The sequence below is a fragment of the Syngnathus leptorhynchus genome, chromosome 18, assembly GCF_054491065.1.
Source record: "Syngnathus leptorhynchus isolate UIUO chromosome 18, UIUO_Slep, whole genome shotgun sequence".
Classification (NCBI taxonomy): domain Eukaryota; kingdom Metazoa; phylum Chordata; class Actinopteri; order Syngnathiformes; family Syngnathidae; genus Syngnathus; species Syngnathus leptorhynchus.
Window position 1 is genome coordinate 3,110,668 of NC_141212.1, and position 15,964 is coordinate 3,126,631.

General features: G+C 49.3%; 1 protein-coding gene across 1 annotated transcript; it reads right to left on the bottom strand.

The window, feature by feature from the left end:
• Window positions 1-85: 85 nt before the first annotated feature.
• On the bottom strand, window positions 86-15,767 carry igf2r (insulin-like growth factor 2 receptor). The gene is made up of 51 exons (XM_085938438.1): window positions 15,453-15,767; window positions 14,712-14,851; window positions 13,996-14,114; window positions 13,310-13,408; window positions 13,089-13,224; window positions 12,870-12,981; window positions 12,684-12,792; window positions 12,455-12,614; window positions 12,184-12,376; window positions 12,002-12,105; window positions 11,763-11,927; window positions 11,535-11,681; window positions 11,273-11,425; window positions 11,051-11,188; window positions 10,827-10,977; window positions 10,557-10,725; window positions 10,364-10,479; window positions 10,134-10,293; window positions 9,873-10,049; window positions 9,700-9,795; window positions 9,518-9,619; window positions 9,246-9,408; window positions 8,991-9,167; window positions 8,777-8,923; window positions 8,509-8,687; window positions 8,332-8,419; window positions 8,044-8,253; window positions 7,827-7,957; window positions 7,605-7,708; window positions 7,371-7,504; window positions 7,083-7,279; window positions 6,881-7,007; window positions 6,624-6,755; window positions 6,394-6,553; window positions 6,207-6,315; window positions 6,005-6,086; window positions 5,803-5,936; window positions 5,589-5,735; window positions 5,341-5,499; window positions 5,040-5,247; window positions 4,814-4,966; window positions 4,441-4,675; window positions 4,232-4,368; window positions 4,036-4,153; window positions 3,627-3,773; window positions 3,372-3,556; window positions 2,765-2,951; window positions 2,543-2,698; window positions 2,286-2,355; window positions 1,877-2,149; window positions 86-1,481 (listed from the first exon to the last, which is right to left on the bottom strand). Exons 1-51 carry the CDS (start codon window positions 15,611-15,613, stop codon window positions 1,323-1,325), a joined length of 7,515 nt encoding a protein of 2,504 aa, XP_085794564.1. The 5' UTR covers window positions 15,614-15,767; the 3' UTR covers window positions 86-1,322.
• Between the last annotated feature and the right edge of the window lie 197 nt (window positions 15,768-15,964).

Consider the following 15,964-nt stretch of genomic DNA (forward strand, 5'->3'; position numbering starts at 1 on the left):
TGAGACATGATCACCTTTTTTTTTTTTTTTCTGGAATAAAAGTTGGAATTAGAGTTTAGTTCACTAAAACAAATATACTTAAGTATCATTCTTCAGGTATTTATTCAAATAAAGAGACACGGGTACATGGAGGTTCTTTTAAATAGCAAAAAACGCGCACAAAAGTGAGACAACAAAAGCAGGATGACGATGATGATCGCACCTCATTTCTTGTGCTTTTCTCCAGTGCACCATTTTTTGTCCTCTTTTGAAAATCTCAGAAAACAAAGTAGCACACGTGCAAATTCAGGGGGGGCTGTACCAGTACCAAACGTTTACGTACCGAGCCAAACTTCCTCACAGCTTTGACGATAAATGCAGAATTTATTTGTTGAAATGTTAACAGCCTGAATAAATACTGTTTGATAAAGGGGCTGTTGAAGTATTTTCAAGGGACAGGTGAGGTGATTATTTTTTCCTGCAGCGATTTTCAGAAAAGGCTGTCTGAAAGCGGCTTTCATCTGAACGATGGTTAATTCAAGTCAACCCTCAAAACATATTCCATAATTATGCTGGCAGTTTCAATATGTGGCAAATTGAATTGGCTACCAAACGACGACTTGGCTAGGCAATAAACAAAACAAAAAGCGACGACAACAGGCATTGAAATATGGCTTGGACGAGACGTTGCACTCACATGGCCACTCTCCAAACTTTCGTTCACAGAATCACGCTTAAATAATGATAAAATCTCAAACAAACAAAAGAACGTCTCCGTAGAGGATGAAAATGTGAGGACAATCAGTGAAAATGAGAAAATTCATCTTAAAAAAAAAAAAAAAAGGCCTTACACTCTCTTTTCAGGGGGCTGTTTACCGTGAGTGTAAACAATGCGACGCCCGAGCATTTCTATTCCCTTTAAAGCCGCACGAGAACTGACCTTAACCGCTTACGTCCACTCGGCCAGAGTTCGTTCCTCGTTTTCGATGGCCGGCCGACCTATTAGCTTTGCCGCTTTTGCAGCCGCGTGGACCTTCGTCTTAAACAATCTGCAAAGAAACACTCGCTTTAAGATAAAGTGCGAAAGAAATGGCACGCCCATCAATCACAAAGAACATTTTGGACAAAACGTGGCACCCCGGTGACAAACTCGCCTTGATTGCTTCCAGAGCAACGGTGAGAAACACTTTAAATAAAGGAGCGATCAATAAATAACAAAATGGCGGCAAAGGGGGGCTGGAGGAAGTGTCAGTAATGCTGAGATGCGTAGCTATGGCGACATTCACTGAGAGAGAGATTGAGTGAGAGAGAGAGAGAGCGAGCGAGCAGTTCCGGAGGGCGAGTTACACCCGCAGGAGGTCCTCATCGCTGTCGTCCTCCTCCCGCTTGGCTTTCGGTGCCGCGTTATGATTGCGACGGCCGACCGTCGAGCGGGCCTTCCCGCTCTTCCGCTTTCGCTCGGGCTCGTCCAGGAGGCCCACCAGGTCCTCGTCGCTCTCCTCCTGATCCGGCCCCACAAAAAAAAACAAAAAAAAAACAAGATCCATCGAGTGATGGGTTTATCTTGACAAAAGTGCAAGAAAAGGTGAGGAAGTCTTGCTTTGTTTGTTATTTTCTACAAGTGAAAGCAAGATGTGTTGCCTCATCTGTTTGCTCGCTCTCTGGCCGAAGTGCAAATGAAAGAAGTCGAGATATGTTGTCGTCTTGCCAAAGTGAGAGCCAAGGCATGTTGACATCCCGATAAAGAGCGAGCTAAGGCGAGGTGCCTTGGTTTTGTAAAATAATGTGAGCATCGGCAAGAAATGTGGCTAGCTTGCCTCTTGCCAAAGCACAAGGAAAGATTTTTCTTTTTGTGCAAGGTTTGAGTGGAGGCAAGATGTTATGGGATGGCGCTCACCTGCAGGAAGACACTACGATGGGCGGACGACGACTTGACCACCCGCACTCCGGGGACGCTGAGGACCTCGTCTTCGCTGTCGTCCTCTTGCTCGTCCAACGAGAAGGAGCGCAGGCCGTCCGTGTTGACCGTCTTGGTCTTGATGTGCCCGTTGCTGTGATTACCGCGACCCCGCTGCGAGGTGGAGAAAGACGAAGACGTCGTAGTGGGAGTCTCCAGTTCCTCCATCAGCCACTCCATCTCGTCTTCGCCCGCATCTTCATCCATGTTCACCTGAAAAGCCGTGCAGGCAACAAGATGGATGAACAAGTCAACCAAAGAAAAAAAAAAGAACAAGTATAACAATGTGCTGGAATTTTTTGTTTCTTGTTTCCCCAAAACATTAACAATCAAAACAAACAACAATGACCTTTGAATATTTATAGGAGACTTGGTTGCCTCTCCTACAGCATCCAGCTACCTTCTGAATCACCATGTCTCTGCAAGTCGACAAAAGAAGAAAAAAAATCAAAGGGGACATTAGCAAAACATTTTGACCGATTGAGAGATCACAATTTAGCTAATTTACATCACAACCACGCCACACTAAATTTAAAGCTCGGCTGAGCGAAGATCCAGCTCGCCCGCTACCCTCACAACATGAAAGATGACATCCTTTCTTCGTACCTTCTCTCTCGCTTACGCAGCAGCAGCGCAAGTAGACAAACGCTCAAGCCCGCCATCAAGAGGCTCAGCAAAACAGCCGCCACTTGACTCCGCCTGGAAAGAGCCGGAAGGCCGCCGTCGTCGTCGTCGTCGTCTTGCGTCTGTGTCTCCACAGTCCTGCAGAACACAACGTCATGGGTGGACTAAAACGCAAGTTCAAATCAAATACTAAATTCGACTCACGTGAGGCCACACACGGCGTCCGTGTGCCACACAAACATGTACTGGCACTCGTCCGTCTCCAGCATGAATCTGGGGATGCCCACGCCGGCCGTCGGGTTGCATTGGAACATGATTGTGGACGACGCCTTTTTGGTTCTTTCGCGCCCGCACGCCGACTCCGAGGTCACCGTTACGTCCAGGTTGCCGCCTGTTGGGTGAATCCGATTGAACACATTTCAGACCTCTGAATGGTCAATTAAAGTATTGCCCCTCACCTTCAAGCATCATTTTGGGCTTTTTAAAGATAAGTGCATGTTGTATCACTCGCACGTTTCTTCAGTATCCCTTTTCCCCACAAATTAGTACGTCATAAAAGTCAATCAGTCCGTGCGCCAGACTCTGTTTCTGGCCTTATGACAAAGTTGATGCATGAAAGGTTGATTTATTAACCTTCAACGGGCCAAACTGTTAAATGTCTAAATCTTCAACGCAGCACTGTATAGCAGAGGTGGCACAACCTTTTGTCCTCGAGGGGCCATACTTGACTTTTTAAAACAAACAATGCCACAAAAAAAAAAATCCATTCAATCAATTTGGACGTCAGCTCTGAAGTGAACGTGTCAAATACCTTTGATGCAATATTTGGCCTTGCTGGAGGAGCCAATCCGTCGCCAGTAGGGTTCGTTGAGTTTGACCTGGCAGATGTTGGCGCCCACGCACGTTGGCAGGGAGCTGTTGGTGAGCCCGGACAACTGGATGTGGTAAATGTAGTGGTCCCCGTTATCCCGGATGTCTCCGGAGGCTTGATGAGGACTGAAGACACACAAACACATGTCTGTGAGTGACATGCAGGGTAAAAGAAGGAGCGACTTTTTTTGGCTACCTGAAGTAAAGCTCGCCAAGACTGAGGCGGGCGCCCGTGTTTGGGTTCTGAATGGTGCCGTTGACCATCTCCACCTCATGTTGCTTGACGGCACACGCCAAGCGGGTCTCCCAGCCGATCACAAAGAGGCAGGATGTCTTGTCGATGCTGAGAGATTTCATGCAAGTTTTGATACAGATTGCACCCAAAAAAAAAAATTTTGTGGAATTAAAAAAATACTTTTTAGATGAGTTATACTAACGACTGTATTGCTTTCATAATGGCGTCTTAAGAAGCCAAAGTTTAACCCGAATGACAAACACTCTTCAGTCATTAACTGGCTGCGCAACTGGAAAAGTAAATGAATGTCACTGCCCCGAGTCACGGCGCATTTATGGCCATTTTGTCACGTGTCGAACTGCGTTCATACTTGATGATGGCCGGGCGACCGACGGTGGTGCCGCAGCTCAGCCGGATCTCCGTCTTTGCCGCCACGCCATTACCGCAGGAAGAGTCACCGGCCGAATAGTTGACGGAGATCTTGCCGTCTATGGGAGGGGAAAGAGGTGACTGCTTTTCTCCACGCCTAACTAAGAAACAATTTCTAATTAGCCATCATTTCTCACCCTTGTAGCTCATTTTCTGAGTGTAGACGCGGCCCAGAGTCTGCGTGCTGCCGTCCGCCGAGTGCCGGCACACAGTGGCGCCCTCGTCACAACCCGGAGGTCCTTTATGAATCCCCTGACACAGGTTGAAGAAATATCTGCAGATATGGAAATGTCGAGCGTCACGTGCGCATCAATGAGAAAACATTCCATTCGCAATTTAGACTCACGTGTCGCCGTTGTGGTTGAACTTCCAGGGCTTGGTGAGGGATGAGAAGGCTCGCAGATCGAAGGTTTGATGCTGACTGACCAGCTTGCACCCCATTTTCCGTGAGGCGCACACGGAGCTCGTTGGCCACTGGAAGGTAGCCGAGCATCCCGCTGTTTCCGACAGCAGCTGCGGGGAGCCGTGGCCCGCGGACGGGTCGCAAGTAAACAGGATGGACGACTGGCGCTTGGCAGACACTAATAGAAAAAAAAAAAAAAAAGAATCATTAAAGCTCTAAAATAATTAAAGCTGTTTTCCAGGACACTCAAAATGGCAAAAAATAATGTTTGCGACAGACTCGATTCCATGATGCTGAGAGAAATTTGCTGCCTCACCTGCTTCGCAGAAGCCCCAGTTTTTGTCCTTGTCATAATCGGCGGTGGTGGCACACCACTTCTTGCCATCGGTCCTGCCATCTGTGGTGCAGTCTGTATACGAGCGCTTCATGAACGTGAAGGGGAACACGCAGGCCTTGTCTTCGTGCGTCCCTACAACACACATCATTTGCATGTAGGCATTTGTTATGATCAGATAGACCTGAGGGGAAGGGCCACCACTTACTGGGCGGGCATGGATCCCCACCACCATACTGCATGAGCACAGCCTGCTCCTCGTGTTTGAAATCCATGGTCATGGCCTTGTTGATGCCGAATGACGCCGCCGATTTGCTTGGGCCCGAAACCCGGCAAACGGCAGCGCCTTTGCAAGCGGGCTCGACCACCGAGCTGCACACGTTGATGAGGTAGTTGTCGGAGGAGCCGAGCGGGACCTATTGCGGAGACATTTCACGTATTAGGAAGATGTTTTAAATCCTGCAAAAAAAAAAAGTTAATACACGGTGCCGAAGTATCTTTGGATTCACCTGCACTTGTCCTGTCAATGTCGACAAGTCAAAGGTGTACTGCAGCTGAGCGTCGAACAGTTTGCATCCGCTGGTGTGGGTGGCGTCCGAACACACGACAGGGGTCGCCCACTCAAAAACGTACACGCAGCCCTGCAGCCTCAGCATGCGTGGGGAACCCTGAGGAGATGCAGAACAGTTTTTTTATGAGTAAGACAAGGGTTTGGAGAAGAAAAAAAAAAAGGAGATAAAATAAATGGCGTACTGACCAAATCCACGCCTCTCTGGCAGGTGAAGATGATGGTGGAAGTGTAGTTTTGCGCCACATCTGACGCACACTGGGTGGAGCTGGAGTAAGTGATGGAAACGTCGCCCGTGGCGCTTAACTGAGGCCCGCTCGTCGTGCGCCCAATGTCCTTGCAGAGCGGCAAAGGGATATAAATGTCAACCTCCGGATTTGGACATTTACTCCTTGTAACTCACAATTGGAGGTCCATTGTCTGGGTCCATGCAGACTGAGGCTCCAGGTGGGCAGATGACCCCAGGGATGGGGTTCAGAGGTTGACAAATGTTGATGTAAAAGTCTGGAGAGTCGTCGTTTTCATCCACCGCGTCATCTGAACACCACAAAGAAAAAAGGGGAGATCAATGTGGATGACGTGATCATGTCTGCGCGCAAGCCAACCTGTGGCGGTGTAGTATCCGGTGAAGTGACTCAGAGGAGTCAGATCGATGGTGGCGGAGCCGTTCTGGACGGAACATGTGACCTGGAAAGAAGACAAAGACACTTGTTTTGGCTGTCATCTTATCTGGCTGGGGACTATAAACTGTAAATTCCACAAGTTGTTCAACTTAACTATCTACCGTACACACGCTAACATACTCACAGGCTGCTCGCACACCAGGTGAGTATGGAAAGCAAACAAGTGCGTGCATGTCCCTGCATTGGAGTCAATGAGGACGGGTTCCGAAAGGGTTGAGCTCATACTGGCCGGCCTGTGAAACGCACAAGATCACTTTCATGTTGGCGTTTCAGCTCTGAGCAGATGCCGTTGAAGGGCGCCGACACCATACCGGCAGATGAAGTGGATGACGGTGCTGTGCTTGAGGGCGGGGTTGGCGGCGCATGGACTTCCTCCCTGGTAGGTCAGCTCCACCACGCGATCCTTGTACGAGAGCTTCCCGCTGGTCTGGCCGCCGCTCAGGCCGGTGTTGATGTCTTTAATGCACACCGCTGGGACAAAGCAACACTTGAATGCAACCTCCTCATGACAGAATTTTCAGTCAAGAAAATTGTGACATACCGGTTCCTGGGCTACACCCGGCGTTGGCCATGTCTGCGCAGATGTTGACACGGAACATCCTGCTGGGCATGTTGTGGTCGTACACCGTGTAACCACCGTCCCGTCTCAGGCTGTTCAGGTCAAACAAATGACCTGCGGGAAGGAAAGGTTTTGAAAAAAAAAAAAAATATTAAATCAGGGGTGGGTCAAATGTAATATTTTTTACAATACAATGCGACACGTGGGTGTACTGTAAAAATTAATTAAAAACATTAGACCTGTAGCTGGGTTGGCGACTCTGCAGCCGTCATGCTGGCTGCTGTTCAGTGGGCACGCGGCAGCCGTGAACCACATGAAAGTGTACAAACAGTCCTCGATGGCGGAAATAAGGTTTGGACGAGAGTCCTGGGAAGGGACACATTTTTTAGAAAAACAAACTGTGTGGGGTGGGTTAAAAAAAAAATGACATCGTTAACTCACGACTTGGTCTTTGTCACACTTGAAGCGTATGATGGTGGTCCTGTTGCGGACACCGTCGGGACAGGCCTGGCCGTCGCTGTACTGCAACTTCAGCACGTTGGTATCCCACGTGAGGCCGCTCGTCACTTGACCCAGACTCATGTATTCCTCTCCGACCTTCATACAGGCCGCACTGCCGGAGGGACACTTCCACGAACCTGCCGTGAAACCAGAAGAGCATCTTTTAATTTAAAAGTTGGGAAATACTGTGATAGACGAGCAGGACGCCATTGCTGTCAAAAGACGCACCTCCCTGTGGCACCAGTGACCTGCAGACGTTGATGTAAAATCGCTTGCTGGTGTCATCCGTCGAAGCCGCCGCCTCCCAGTTTTGGGCCTCCATGGCCAGAGGTGAGAGGTCATATGAGTGGCCCGCACCATCACTAGTCACAAAAACGACAAATGTTGTCACTTCCCAATGCAAAACATTCACTCTCGCTTTGGGGATACTCTCAGATGAGTCACAACAGACAAAATGCTTACTGGTATGAGCAGCTGCTTGTTTTAACAGGAAGGCATGCCAGTGCCGTGCGCCAGTTGAACAAGTAGGTGCACTCAGGAGTCTCCTTGATGAATTCTGGTACCCCCTTGTGGGAGAAAATAGAAGTGCAGTCAACAACTTGGAGATGTTTGCTCTCCTTTCAAGGTTAGTTCATAAAATGTAAAAAGGAAATAGAAAAGTGGTGATCTAAGCGTGAAACTTACAGGGTGCATGTCGGGATGGCAGGAGAAGTAGATCTCTGTGGATCGCTGGTAGATTTTGTGACACGTCTCTCCGCTGGTGTAGTTCAAGATCAGCTGATCCCCTACGAAGCTCAGAAGTTGGTTCGCCATTCCTGTCATGCACACAAGCGAATACCAACAAAGAATCCAAGGCAGAACACAAACTGAGGATGCTTTTTTTTTTTTTGCGGTTTTCAACCTGCTATCTTGTGTTTGTTTCCGTCCACCTGGCACGAAGACACGGCGTCGCTGCCCGTTTCTTTATTGGTGCAGACGCCCCTCTGCAGCCCGCCGCATACGGACAAGTGGTAGATGTACTTGTCACTCCTCACCGGGTGATCGTTGCCTTTCAGGGAGGTCAGGTCGAACTCGAAGCCGCTTCTCGGGTCGCGGACGCGGCACTCGTTACCTGAGGGGACCCGCGGGCAAGCGCCCGTTTAAAACCACTTCTAGCAGTCAGGTGCATCCCTCAATGTGGCGACTCTACCTTGGGACTTCCTGATGGGACAAGCTTCGGACGTGCGCCAGATGAAGACATACTCGCAACCGTCTTGCCGGTCAAACATGGGGGAGCCCTGGAAATACAAACACACAGAGCGTCTCTTACCCCGCCGTATTTTTTAGAGCAGAGCGCTGCCAAGTCAGAATGTTACAGATTACTCACTGGGCTGTCGTCACAGAGCAAGATGATGCGTGTGGAGTAGCGAGACGTGGCGCCGCACAGGTCCCCGTTGTGGTACAAGATGCTGATGGAGCCGTCGTCCGCCACCTGCGGGCGAGCCTGGACCAGACCCAGGCTGTAACCGGCTCCATCGATGACGGCGCAAGCGCCCAACGGACCCACTGGAGGGGGACATAGATGCATTTTGCGGTTAATAAATTTGGAACGCCGTAAAAGTACTGATGGGGTTGAATAGGCATCGCTCACTGACCAGGACAGTCTTTCAGAGAGGGGAGGGGTCCGCAGACATTGATGTAAAAGCTTCGTGACTTCACCGCGTCCGTATCTATGGCAACCCAAGGGCTGTCCTCTTTGCCTCGGACCAGATGACTCAGGTCGTACTCGTTGCCACGGGCATCTGTAACCCACATAAACACGTGTTACATTTAAGGAGGCGGACGAATATCGCGACGTCCTGCCAATACCGATGACGCGACAGTCCACCGCCATGGGGACGCAGGCCAGCGCGGTGGAGAACTCAAAGAGGACGTCGTGGACCACGTGGCTGGGCAAAGTGTTCAAGTTCTCGTGGAGCAGCTTCAATGTACCAGTGTGCGCGTTCGGATCACACACAAAGTTAATGGTGAAGGTGTCCCGCGTTGCTGAAAAGAAAACAAGCAAGAGTTTCAAACCAAAATCTGATTCAACAAAAGGAGGGGGGGGCAGTTCATTCTCCTAACCTGTAGAATCATCACGGGGTCCCTTGTATGTCAGTTTGAGGAGGCCGTCAGTGGAGTACTGCAGGGTTTTCTCCACCCCCACCGGGCTGATGAAATGCCCGTCTTCCAGCTCACAGCCCGCCATTCCCGCGCCGCACTCTGCCAGGTCTGAGCAGATGTTCACCTGCAAGGTGAGAATGAATTGAATTCTCTTACACACAAAGCTTAGTCTGCTTATTTTGTGTTCTGAATGCAATTTTAATCCTTGCTGCCGATCCCAACATCCATCTTACTAAGAAGTCCTTCCCGTTGCCGTTGGTCTTGTATCCAGTCTTGGAAGCGAGCGGCTGCAGGTTGAACTCCAAGCCGGTGTTGGGATCTTTCACGGCACAGCTCTGAGATGGAAGCACATTTGAAGCACAGATGAAGCGGAGCGATTTACGCATTAAAATGAAACCTCGATAAAATGACTTACATTGTTCTTGGTTGTGGTGATGGCACATCCAGCCCTGGTCTCCCAGATGAAGTTGGCAGTGCAGTTCTGGTACATGAGGAATCGCGGATCCATTGACTGTGTGAAGCAACGACAAGAAAGTGACGCGGAGAAGGTTGAGCTAGGCCCCGCCCACCCAAAGTCTTTCCACCCACCAGCAATCCCCTGGTGCACACCAGGTGGATTCGGGTGGTGTACGTCAGCTTCAAGCCGTCTGACTCGCAGGGGTCGCCGTCCGTGAACTCCAGCAGCAGCCGGTCGCGGCTTTCGATGATGGGTCCGCGCTTGGAGATGCCCATGTTACTCACCGACACTTCTTCTTGTGGGAAGCCCTGAAGGACGGGAGGGAACGATAAGACACAATTGACTTTTTGATACGTAGCTTATGCAAAAAAGTGGTAGCGACAATTACGAACCTGCTTGGTTGTGTACTTCGTCTGGCAGACGGACGCGTGGCGGTCACAGCCCATGACGGCGTTGATGGGCCGACAGATGTTGATGTAGTACTTGCGCAGGTCGCCGGTGTCGGACAGGTCCATCACCTGCCAGTTGCTTCCGGACGTGGGGTAAGACAAGCTGCAGACAAAGCAAAAATGTCATCAACGCCATACAGTAAGCAAAATCAAATATTTACTGAGTGTCCTACCTGGACAGGTCATACTGGTCCAAGGTTTTGGGGTCAGTCACCAGACACTCGTGAGGTCTTTCGGGACAGGCGTACGATGTGTACCAGTGAAAGTTATACGTGTACTTGTCTTCCACCTGTGCCCAGTGAAGAGCATTAGAGGAGCTAAAAGTCAAAACATCTGGACGGAACCAAAAAGCGACAGGAGGTCCACCTGGAATTCTGGTTTTCCGGCACCGGCTTCAGGGTCACATAGGAAGGAGATGAGCGTGGATCGGAGCGTGTGTTGCTGGTTGTTATACTGCGAGCCGTTGCTGTAGGACAACTGGATCAGGCCGTCGTAGTAGGACAGCCGCGAGTTGGCCTGGCCCAGACTCCAACTACTACAATGACAGGAAAAAAAAAAAAAACATCCATAGTCACATAGAGAGCTGAGGAAAAGGAAAACATAACTTGATCATTTGTAGATGTAGATTTGCTGTACCTTTGTTCCACCTGGCACGCGCCGGCCTTTTCGGGACAGTTGGCGACGGTGACCGGGCCGCACACGTTGATGTAGTAGTCGTAGTTGTCGTTGGTCAAGTTGTAGTAGCCGCCATTAGCCTTGGTGAGTGGCGACAAGTCGAAAGAGAAGCCTGGGGAGTACAACCGTTTGCTTAAGTTCCTCAGACCAAAACAGAGTTCTTGACGGGATTGCAAGTGACGTACCGGCCCGCAGGTCCTCCACCTTGCAGTTGTCCCCTTGGGTCTTGGAGAGGACGCACGCGGCCGCAGTGTACCACTCCAGCTCGTACATGCAGCGATCGGATGAGACGCTGCGGAGGACGGGCGCGCTCTCCAGATCTCCTGCGAGGGATCCAAAACTTGCTATCAATAATTCCAACACCATTCTGCTTTATGGATTAGATTAAAATGGCATGAGATGATCACCTGGTTTGCACTTGAGCGTCAGGATGGTTTGAATCCTCGTGGTTTTGCTACAAAAGTCTCCATCGGTGTACACCAATCGGATGTCGTTTCCCTTCTCGGTTTTGCGGGGGGGCGAGAGGAAGCTTCCCAGGCTGATCATATTCTGCTCTTTGTCTGAAAACGCAAAACCGGGACCCTAGAATGAATCCCACTGGACATCCTCCACGTTATGTGTCAATTCAAAGTGACATCGCCTTTGTCACTTGTCACGCCATCTTCTTACCCGCGGCACAAATGGCGGCAGTCTCCGGGCAGCCGGCAGCTCCTCCTGCCTGGACCACTTTGTGGCAAACGTTGAGGTAGAAGCGCTTTAAGTCTGACTCGGAGGATTCTGGATCCAACACCTCCCAATTCCCGTTTAACTCTGACCCTGCAACAAAAGTTAAATAGATACTGATATGTTCTACAAGGGGGGGGGGGGGGGGACATGAATTGGCTCTTCCACACTCACCAGGCAAGCGAGTGAGGGGCGAAAGATCATAATGCTTGCTGCCGTCATTAACCCGACACAGAAGATCCTCCTTCTCCTTGACGCAGGCGTACGCGGTCTGCCAGTTAAAGTAGTACGTGCAGTCCGTCTCTCCGACAAACACCGGGGTCCCCACACCTCCATTGGCTAAGCAAAAATAGCAAACAATAAATCAGTCTTGGCCACCTTGCTGCGGCTGACGTCGGGCTGAGGCTTCTTACTTGCGTTCTTGTTGCACTCAAAGTTGATGATGGTCATCCTCTGGAAGCCGGTGGAGCACTTGGCACCGTCAGGGTAGATAAGTGTCAGATCGCCATCTGAGTAACTGAAAGACGTGGCAGGCGTATTTATTTATTTTTTTTAAATTCTTTTACAGATTGCAATTTCTAATGAAAGAAATTACCGCAGTGTCTGGTTCTGGTATCTGCCAGCCACTTTTTTGCCATCGCCTGTCTTCTTCACTTGGCAGGAGGAAACAAAGTCCCCCAAGCCGCTGCATTCGTCCGAGGGCACTTTCCCGCACACGTTCAGGTAATAAATGTAGCTTTGGGTCCCGTCGCTATTTGAGGAATGGGCATAGTAGGGATGGTCCGTAGCTAGACGCAAACACGGGTTAAGTCTTCTTTGCAGGGCATTTAATCGATGTGATTAATTATTTTGAGTAGCCGACTTACAGGTCAAGGTGAGCGGGGTCAAGTCGACCGAGATGTCATGTTGCTGGCTGCTGAGTTTGCACGTGTTGCTCTCCAAATAATCCCTGTGGCAGGCGTACTCAGTCGCCCATTCCACCTCGTAGCGGCAGTTGGCCTCTGCCGTCATTTTAGGGGTGCTGCCCTGTGAGCAGAAGGGCGTTCGGAACCGCAGAGTCATTCGCAGCTCGCGCCGAATGAGAGCGTGACCTACCGAACGTCGGCTTGATGGACAGATGAAGGTGATGGTGACGGCGGGGGAGTGTCCGTTACAGAAGACCGGGGGAGTCGTGGTGGCACTCAGGTTGTACTGCAGCCTCAGTCTTCACAGAGCATATGAGAATTATTTTTTTTTTGCTTTAAATAAGATTTTGTAATCTCACGTGGAACTCGAGGCTACCTGTCGTTCGAGAGGAGCTCTAAAGGCTTGGCGGGGGAGCCCATGTTGTAGGCCACGTTCTTGGTAACCAGGCAGGCGGCAGAACCTTCCGGACAACGTGTTCCTCCACCACCTGACAAAGCGAAGGAACGTGTCACAGGTGTGACCCATTTACCAGAAAGTTGTTCGCACTGCTTTAGTGCTGAACACAACTCTATTCCGACATTGCGGGCGACTGACTGAGGCTGCGGCAGATGTTGACGTAGAAGTCGACGCTGTCGTCGCCGTCGTCGACCAGGTAGCCGCCGCCGCTCACTTTGATGAGTGGGTTAAGGTCGTGCTTCTTGCTGTCGGAGTCGAAGGCAAAGCACGGCACCTGCGCACGCATGCACATTTCGGTTAGATCGGTTTGATCATTTATAGATTTTTTTGGTTAATCAAAAATGTGTCATCCTTTGCACCTCTTTGTGTGGTTTGAATTTGTCGCTGCTGCAGGCCACGTAGGTCCTCCACTCAAAGTAATGCATGCACTGAGAAACGGCCACAAATTCCGGAGTACCCTGTGGACCACAAGAAGGAACACAAGTGCAAATTGGATAATATGCAAACATGTGGTGACTGACCAAAAAATGAACCCAGCTTAATGTAAAACCTAATATTGTAAAAAATAAAAAAAATAAACACATTTTCCCCAGCAGGACAATACTTTCTTTCTACATTTTTCCTTCCTAGTCAGCTGCTTCTTGTTAGTGTTTTTAATCGCATTTGTCAGTCTTATGTTGTTGCAAAGCACTGTGACAGAGTATCTACTTCTGCAAGCGTGACAATAGAGGGTGACGTCGGTTTGTTTGAAAGGAAGTGAGTCTCACAAAAGCGAGCGCGCACGTGCGACGTGTGGTTGCCGCTGTTGCAATTGTTGACTCTCATTGCAGCTAAGCTTCAGAACAATTTAAGCCAGATGGAGTCTCTCTGTAAACGTTATATTATAATATTTGTTTTGTGTCAAGACGTTGGGAGTGTCAGTGGGAATGTTTGTCTATTTGAGAGGTCATTAAAATTGGACCTGAGGTCCTGTAGGCATCGCCACTACGCAGCTCTTGTCAGAGCATATCGAATTTGGTGTCAGCCGATGCTTGTCTGAGCTCACCATGGTTTTGCCACACTGGAAGCCGATGGTGGTTTGGATGAAGTTGTCATTTCCCGCACATTTCACCGTACTGTTGTAATCAAGGACGGTTCCGGATAGATTCCGCAGGGTCAGCTCACCTGCACGACGAGGGGGGGAAAAAAGGATGCGTGTGATTCTCAGTGGGTCTAGAAAAACACTGCATGCTTTGAAAAATAAATATTCACCCCAGCTGAGCCTCTGCCCTTTGACAAAATCATTTGTCACAGTTGCCATGTTTGAGGTCGATATAAATAAACAGCAGTGGGAAAAGTTCTGCGATGGTTACACCACTCACTTGTGACTTGGCAGCTATCGAAAGAAAGCCGATCCTCACTGACAACTTTGACTTCAATTATGTTACACTGAAATTATTAATGAACTATTTCAAGGCATCGTGATGATTGAAATGTCAACAAATTAAACTTTACCTTTAGGTAGGCGCATATTCCCTTCATGAGCAAGATAACTGTGCTTGCTTTTAGCTGACACGGCTAAATGAGCAAGGTTATTCTTTAACATTGCTTATTGTTGCTCAACTAAAAAAAAGCTGTAAATCATTTTGTAACCGGTCATGGCGGTCATAGAACACGAGGAAGATTCCAGCAGGCAGCTTGCATAAAGCAATCAATCAACACAGTAACTTTGTTCAATGAGGCAGACGCACAGGACGGGACAGAAGTACACAAGTGACTCACCGACAGATTGGTAAATATCGCTCGTCAGGTCGCGGGCGCAGACAGCGGTGGCATCGCCGCAGGGGGTGGACGGGGACGAGTCGCACAGTTTGAGCGTGTAGCTTATTTTGTTGTCCAGGTCAATCGCCTCCCATTTGTAGCTATGAGACAAGGGCAGAAAAAGACATTTTCAGAAGTCACGTCTACGGCATTGCAGACCTCAGTACCAGCCCTGATGAGTTTGTCCCTTTGGAATGACATCTTTGTCGCTTTGGTGAATGTTATCTAGCCACAGTTAGTAGCAGACAGTCATGGAATAAACACGTGTTCCTCCCTTCTGCCTCATATCACTCTTTAGACTTAATGCTTTTCTTTTTATCATAACATGCCACAGAGACTTGTGAGAAGTAGAATGCAATGATCTTCTTGTCTCAGAAGTTAAACGTCATCAAAAAGTATTTGTTTAACGATACGACGGAGTGTTAGTTTGCTGCCGTGTCAATATTTGCTCACTATGCAGCACTTTGGCAGCTACTCGAAGCTAGTGGGAGGAGAAATTGTACAGTAACAGTACAGTACGTGTTGTTGACCGGTTAGCTGCTAGCACGCTGTTTTAGCTAACCCACAACCATCGAGCGCGATCACGTGAGCCAACTGACACTCTGTTGTGTGTTATTAGGCGATTTTAAATTGAATTTATTTTCCACGGGCTGAAATGAAAGCCTCCATTGTGTTGTTTGTTTGGACTCGAGGTGTGTTTACCTGCAGAGGTCCTGGTACCAAAGGCTTGCCTCCTTCTCCTTCCCCTCCGCCGCTGCAGTTGTCGTCGCTCGGGAGAAGACCAGCAAACATCCCACACTCGCCACCAAGCAAAGCAAGCCCCCGTGGGGCAGGCGACGCCGGCCGTGGTTCGGTAAAAACATTCTCAAGCGGGTGGGTGGGTGTTCAGCAGGACGACATGATAAGAGCGTCTGGAGAAGAATCGCTAGCTAGGAAGTGACTGCGCCACATGATTCAACGTCACATGACTGTCATGTTGCTCAGCCGTGCGGCCTTCGCGGAACGTGGGACATTCAGGGACGCGCATGACAACTTTGGAAAGTTAACACTTCTGAGTTAGCAACGAATTGGTTTCCTTCTGTCTCCTGTTCTACAAAATAAACAAAGGAACTCGACCTTACTTGAAGAAACTGTAAAAAAAAAAATAATAATAATCGTAACACTGCTTGAAAAACTGCATAGTCACAAAAATACACACGCACTCTACTCGTGCC